Source organism: Lepus europaeus, chromosome 2, assembly GCF_033115175.1.
Source record: "Lepus europaeus isolate LE1 chromosome 2, mLepTim1.pri, whole genome shotgun sequence".
Lineage (NCBI taxonomy): Eukaryota > Metazoa > Chordata > Mammalia > Lagomorpha > Leporidae > Lepus > Lepus europaeus.
Genome location: NC_084828.1, coordinates 173,024,922 through 173,031,374, shown reverse-complemented (window position 1 = coordinate 173,031,374; position 6,453 = coordinate 173,024,922). Strand labels below are relative to the sequence as shown.

General features: G+C 47.6%; 1 protein-coding gene across 1 annotated transcript in view; it reads left to right on the top strand.

Moving 5' to 3' along the window:
- DCLK3 (doublecortin like kinase 3) overlaps positions 1 to 6,166 on the top strand; it is a 21,977-nt gene extending 15,811 nt beyond the window's left edge. The window contains exons 2-4 of the mRNA XM_062179703.1: positions 1,373 to 1,505; positions 4,542 to 4,709; positions 5,976 to 6,166. Of these exons, the coding sequence (XP_062035687.1) occupies positions 1,373 to 1,505; positions 4,542 to 4,709; positions 5,976 to 6,166 (492 nt within the window). The remainder of the gene's footprint in view (positions 1 to 1,372; positions 1,506 to 4,541; positions 4,710 to 5,975) is intronic.
- The last annotated feature ends 287 nt before the right edge of the window (positions 6,167 to 6,453 follow it).

Sequence of the window (6,453 nt, the reverse complement as noted above, 5' to 3'; positions counted from 1 at the left end):
GTTCATCCCCCAAATGGCCACTACGGCTGGCGCATTGCGCCAATCCAAAGCCAGGAGCCAGGTGCTTCTCCTGGTCTCCCATGGGGTGCAGGGCCCAAGCACTTGGGCCATCCTCCACTGCCCTCCCGGGCCATAGCAGAGAGCTGGACTGGAAGAGGAGCAACCAGGACAGAATCCGGCGCCCCGACCAGGGCTAGAACCCGGTGTGCCGGCACCGCAGGCTGAGGATTAGCCTATTGAGCCGCGGCACTGGCCTATTTTCTCTGTTTTTAAAAATGATTTATTCGACCTTCTGTAAAATCCCCTAAAAGTTCAAGGCAAACTGGGACTATTCGCCAAAGGCCTAACACTTTGCTGAGTGGTACTCCTGATGTGGGCCTGTGTGCTGGGAATTATCACCCCACAAGTCTTCAAACAAAAGAAGAATAGAGACTCAAATGACTGAAAAAGTCATCCAAGGCCACCCAGCTACAAGCCTTGGTGTTTTGCAAAGACTCCTGGCCTGTTGGATTCTTCATTGCTCACTCTGGCCAATTAGGGTCTATATTTAACATCCTTCTCCTGCGTATTTGTCTGCTTCTTCATTCTGATTCCCCATTGTCTTTCCCCACTGCCCAGCCTTGGTGTTACCCACAGATGTTTTCTTTTTCTTTTTTTTTTGACAGGCAGAGTGGATAGTGAGAGAGAGACAGAGAGAAAGGTCTTCCTTTTTGCCGTTGGTTCACCCTCCAATGGCCGCTGCGGACGGTGCATCGTGCTGATCCAAAGCCAGGAGCCAGCTGCTTCTCCTGGTCTCCCATGCGGGTGCAGGGCCCAAGGACTTGGGCCATCCTCCACTGCCTTCCCGGGCCATAGCAGAGAGCTGGCCTGGAAGAGAGGCAACCGGGATAGAATCCGGCGCCCCCAGAGATGTTTTCTAGTTCTCATGTGCTCAAGGTACCATGGATCCTTGTTCTAACTCAGTGCTGTCCAACAGAACTTGCTGCAGAGATGGAAATGTTCTCTGTGCTTGTTCAGCAGGGGAGTCATAGTCCCAGGGGCCTGCTAGGCACATGAAGTGTGCCTAGTACCACAGAGAAGCACAATTTTGAGTTAGTTTTAATGAATGAATTTCAACAGCCATTTGCTGACAGTATGGTGCTGCCATATTGGATGGTGCAGTGAATAACTCACGGGTTCTTTAGTTGAAAACGGGGGGCGTGGGTCACAGAGGTCAAGGTGGATTTCTCAGCATGGGAAGAGCTGTCGGCTTGTGCAGGTCTGTTCATTGCTTATCTTGACAATCTTGGCTATCAGTAGGATTGCCTACTTGTTGCTCCCTTCTGTTTTCTCATCCTGGTTTTGCTGGTTTGGGGATTTTGGTTTCTTACAGGTCCAGCGAAATGAGGACAAATCCACCACCTTGAAACTGGCTGATTTTGGCCTTGCAAAGCACGTGGTGAGACCGCTGTTTACTGTGTGTGGGACTCCAACTTACGTGGCTCCTGAGATTCTTTCTGAGAAGGGTGAGTGTTACGCTTCGCTCCCTGGGACTCTAGCTCACTGACCAACACCTTTTATTTTTAAGACTTTTCAGTATGGAACAGTCAAAAAGTCTCAAAGGCTTGAACTTGGACTTCAGTGGAGAGTAGTGAGGGACCACACACATTTTAATGGAAGCGTGGGCGAAGAGAGGAGAAGAAGGAAAGCAGGTAGACACCATGAACTCCTGGGCAAACTACACACTGATGGTAGCACCAAGTATACTAGAGTGCTGGAAAGGAAGTTGAGTGGATGGACTCTGTAGAGGAATCGGGATGGGGACACCAGCTGTCCATTTGGTAAAAGGTTGGAGCCCTAGGCTGAATGTGTGCTTCTGAGTTCCTCATCTTAGCAGCTGAACTGGTGAGATGCTGGTCTCCTTCGTGATGCCAACAGGGACAGCCACACACAGACCCTTTTTTTTTCAATTTTTTCAATTTAAATTTTTTTTTAATAGAAAGCTTTTATTTAATATAAATTTCATAAGTACAACTTTTGGATTATAGCAGTTCTTCTCCCATACCCACCCTCCCACCCCATTGCCATCCCACCTCCTACTCCTTCTCCCATCCCATTCTTCATTAAGATTCATTTTTAATTATCTTTATATACAGAAGATCAACTCTATACTAAGTCAAGATTTCAACAGTTTGCATCTATACAGATGCACAAAGTACAAAGTACTGTTTGAAGACAAGTTTTACAGTTAATTCTCATAGTACAACTCACTAAGGACAGAGGTCCTACATGGGGAGTAAGTGCACAGTGACTCCCATTGTTGATTTAACAATTGACACTCTTATTTATGGCATCAGTAATTACCCGAGGCTCTTGTCATGAGTTGCCAAGGCTATGGAAGCCTCCTGAGTCCACAGACTCCGACCTTATTTAGACAAGGCCATAGTCAAAGTGGAAGTTCTGTCCTCCTTCAGAGAAAGGCCCTCCTTCTTTGATGGCCCGTTCTTTCTGCTGGGATCTCACTCACAGAGATCTTTCATGTAGGTCATTTTTTGCCACAGCAGACACAGACTGTTGAGGGAGGCCAAGAGCTTGGGGATGATAGAAGGAAGGAGGAGTCAGCCGAGGGCTAGGCAGGAGTAGGGAAAAGGGCAGTATCACACAGACCAAGACAAATTATAAACTGGACTCTCCCAAGGGGGAACGACAGTTTAGAGCTGATCAGGATTGGCTAGGAGGGGTCGCCAGTGACTTCTTCTCTTAATATTTTCCTGCTGATGTGTATCTGGGTAAACTTACTCTAAGGATTGAAATATCTAACTTCCACATCGAAGCTGGCAAGTGCTGTCCTTTTCCTAAAAGGTTTAAAAGGGATAGATTGCTGTTACAGTTTTTGGGTGGTAAGTATTAAAAACCTTTACTGTGTATAACTTTGTATATTTCATTCCTAGAAAGTTGTTTTAAGAATATGATCAGGTGTGCAAATATTTAATATATAAGGATGTTCATCAAGGAACTCCTTCAGGTGTAAGAAAATTAGAGAAAGCTTAAATGACAACACAGGGGGTTCACTGTGTAAAGTGAGGATTCCCCAGTTCTCCCAGCTGCTGGAAATCATACCCTTTATGTTCTTTGTAGGAAATGCTACCATAGAGAATTAAGTGAATAAAACAGCTTATAAAATCTGAAGTGTCCTTTTTTTTTTTTTTAAGATTTATTTATTTATTTGAGAGGTAGAGTTCCAGACAGAGAGAAGGAGGGACAGAGAGACAGGTTTCATCTGCTGGTTTACTCTCCAAATGGCTGCAGTGGCTGGAACTGGGCTGATCTGAAGCCAGGAGCCAGAAGCTTCTTCCAGGTCTCCCATGGGGATATGGGGGCTGAGCACTTGGGCCATCTTTTACTGCTTTCCCAGACTATAGCAGAGAGCTGGATCAGAACTGGACATGAACTGGCACCCATATAGAATGCTGGCACTGCAGGCGGAGGTTTAACCACCTACACCACAGCTTAGCTCCCCAATGTGTTCTTAATTTTGCTAAAAGTACGTGTGCATGTGTGCTAGTATACATTAGTCTTAATATTCATTTTAGGGGCTGGTGCTGTGGAACAGTAGGTTAAGGCCCCGGCCTGCAGCGCTGGCATCCCACATGGGTGCCGGTTCATCTCCTGGCTGCTCCACTTCCAATCCAGCTCTCTGCTATGGCCTGGGAATGCAGTGGAGGATGGTCCAAGCCCTTGGGCCCCTGCACCCAAGTGGGAGACCTGGAGGAGGCTCCTGGCTCCTGGCTCCTGGCTTTGCATCAGCTGAGCTCTGGCCGTTGTGGTCATTTGGAGAGTGAACCAGCAGATGGAGGACCTCTCTCTCTGTAGCTCTGCTTCTCAAATAAAACAAATAAAATTTAAAGAAAACACCAAAAATTTCATTTTAAAGGCCAGTAAATAATATTTTTAAAATTTATTTTTAAAGATTTATATATTTATTTGAAAGGTAGAGTGACAGAGAGAGAGAGAGAGAGAGCAAGAGAAAGTGACTACAGGGTGGGGAGACAGGAGACAGACAGGGAGATATTTCATCTGCTGGTTTATTCTCCATGTACCTCGATGGTTGAGATTGGGCCAGGTAGAAGCCAAGAGCCTGGAACTCTGTCAGGGTCTCCGTGTGGGAGGCAGGGGCCCAAGTACTTGATCCATCATCTACTACTTTTCCAGGTGCGTTAGCAGGAAGCTGGACTGGAAGCAAAGTAGCCAGGACTCACACCAGCACTCTCTGCCGATGTCCTAAGTGGTCCTAACCTGCTATGTCGGACTATGTGATATAATTTTTTTTTTTTTTAATTGAGAGAGAAAGCAATGAGTAGATAGGAAAGAAAAACTGGTGGCATTGCTCTCTCTGGTGGGGTACCAGCTTGTAAAATTTGCAGTCCAGTGTAGCACTGGTGTGGACACCTTGTTTGTAGGAGGGGCAGCAAGGGAAGCCATCCCTGTCATTTCCGGAGAGCTGAGGTCCCCTGGACTCAGATTCCCCACCGCTTACTTCATCTCTGCCCTGGTTTGCACAGGTTACGGCCTGGAGGTGGACATGTGGGCCGCCGGCGTGATCCTGTACATTTTGCTGTGTGGCTTCCCCCCGTTCCGCAGCCCGGAGAGGGACCAGGACGAGCTCTTTAACATCATCCAGCTGGGCCACTTCGAGTTCCTCGCCCCTTACTGGGACAGCATCTCTGATGGTGAGAGCTGGGCCTTCCGCATGAACGAGAGAGAAGAGGGGAGGCGGGGCTGGGTTGCCTTCTGGGTTCCAATGGCAAAGCAGGCTTCAGGGTGGGATGTGCAATGTGCAATAAGACACGCAGAGGGCCCACCTCAGGAGCTTCAGCTACTTCTGGTGCAACATTGCAAAAACACGACTCGTGGAATTTAATGAAAAAGTCTAACCACCAGCTGCAGTTTCTCTTAAGGCAATGGAACAACCTCAGAACCAAAAAATACTGGAAAGAACTTAACTACTATTTGGAAAGAGAAAGACCATTGTATAGGAAAGAGTGCTTGTGAGTGGAACAGACTGAAAATGCTTATTTTACTCCTGTAAAGGTGGACTTGGAGCAGAGGGGGCTCTGCAGGGTGAGGGGTGGAAGTTATTACTGAGGGACCTTGAAGTGTGCATAGTGCTCCTCCCAATTGGTCCTCACTTCCGGTCTGATTCCAAATGGAATTGCTCCCCTTGTCTCTGCTGATTTGTCTGTACTGCTCACTGTCCTTGTAAAAGCGAGTGGGCAGTAAATAGAATGGACTAACCAAGAGAGAGCCTGGACAGGGGGTGAGCCCCTCAACTTGAGCAAGAGGCATCCCTCAATAAAGAAAATAAAAAAGCAGATGGTTTCTTCCTGGAAAAGCAGCGAAGTCTCTTCTGCTCCTGCCTGCTACCTGGCTCACCAGGTGTTAACACCACCCACTAGGACCAGCCGTGGTCTTGGGCAGAAATGAAATGCTGCAGCACTCTTTGTGACACGTGTTTTTGTTTTGTCAACACAGAGGTGTATTGGTTGGCTTAGGAGGAGTGAATATATTTTATTAACAACTTGCTTGTTTGGTTTACAGCTCCAAGGCATCTAGCAGGCATGTGGAACGTGGCTCCCATTGTTTCCCTGTGCAGGATGCTGTGGATGTTAGGGGTGGGCCTGGCCACGCAATTCCAGAGAAATAAACAGATGTCTTCCAGAGCAGTGCTGTCCCACATGGCAGCCCCTGGCCCACAGGGCTGTTTACACTTAGTGTAGGTTAACAGTAAATCAAATAAAAGTCTTCGTAGCCAGATTTCCCATGGCCCCCCAGACACGAGTGGATCCTGTGGAAGGAAGATGTTTCCGTTTTCTCTGGGATCTGAGAGCCTCTTAGCCAGCCCTTGGTGCTAGCATAGAGGAGTTCATGTGTGGGGAAGGAAAATTCAGAACCACTGGCTTTCATCACGCGTGTCTCTCTTTCTCTCACTCAAACAGCTGCCAAAGATCTGGTGAGCCGGTTGCTGGTGGTAGACCCCAAAAAGCGCTACACGGCCCACCAGGTTCTTCAGCACCCCTGGATTGAAACAGCTGGGAAGGCCACGGCAAACCTACAGAAGGAGGCATCCCCCAGCGGTGAGGGTCACTTCCGGAGCCAGCACAAGAGGACTGCAGAGCAGGCATCGTAGCCCCGAGCACCTGTGCGGCGTTCTGTTCTGCTCGAGGACAGAGTGAAGGACAGCACCAGAGTGAAGCAGAGAAAAGCGGCCTCTCTATCGCGCAGTTAGGAGAGACGCTCAGTATATTTTAGAAACAAGTCAACTGAGTCTGAATGGTAAATGTAACATATTTTCAGGTTTGTACATTTGAAGCCTTTAATACTTGCTCTTTTTTGGTAAGATGTGTCATCAGTGAGGAGTTTTGTTAATAACCACGTGTCATGTTTCCTCCTTATAGTTAATTTTGAGGTGTACTA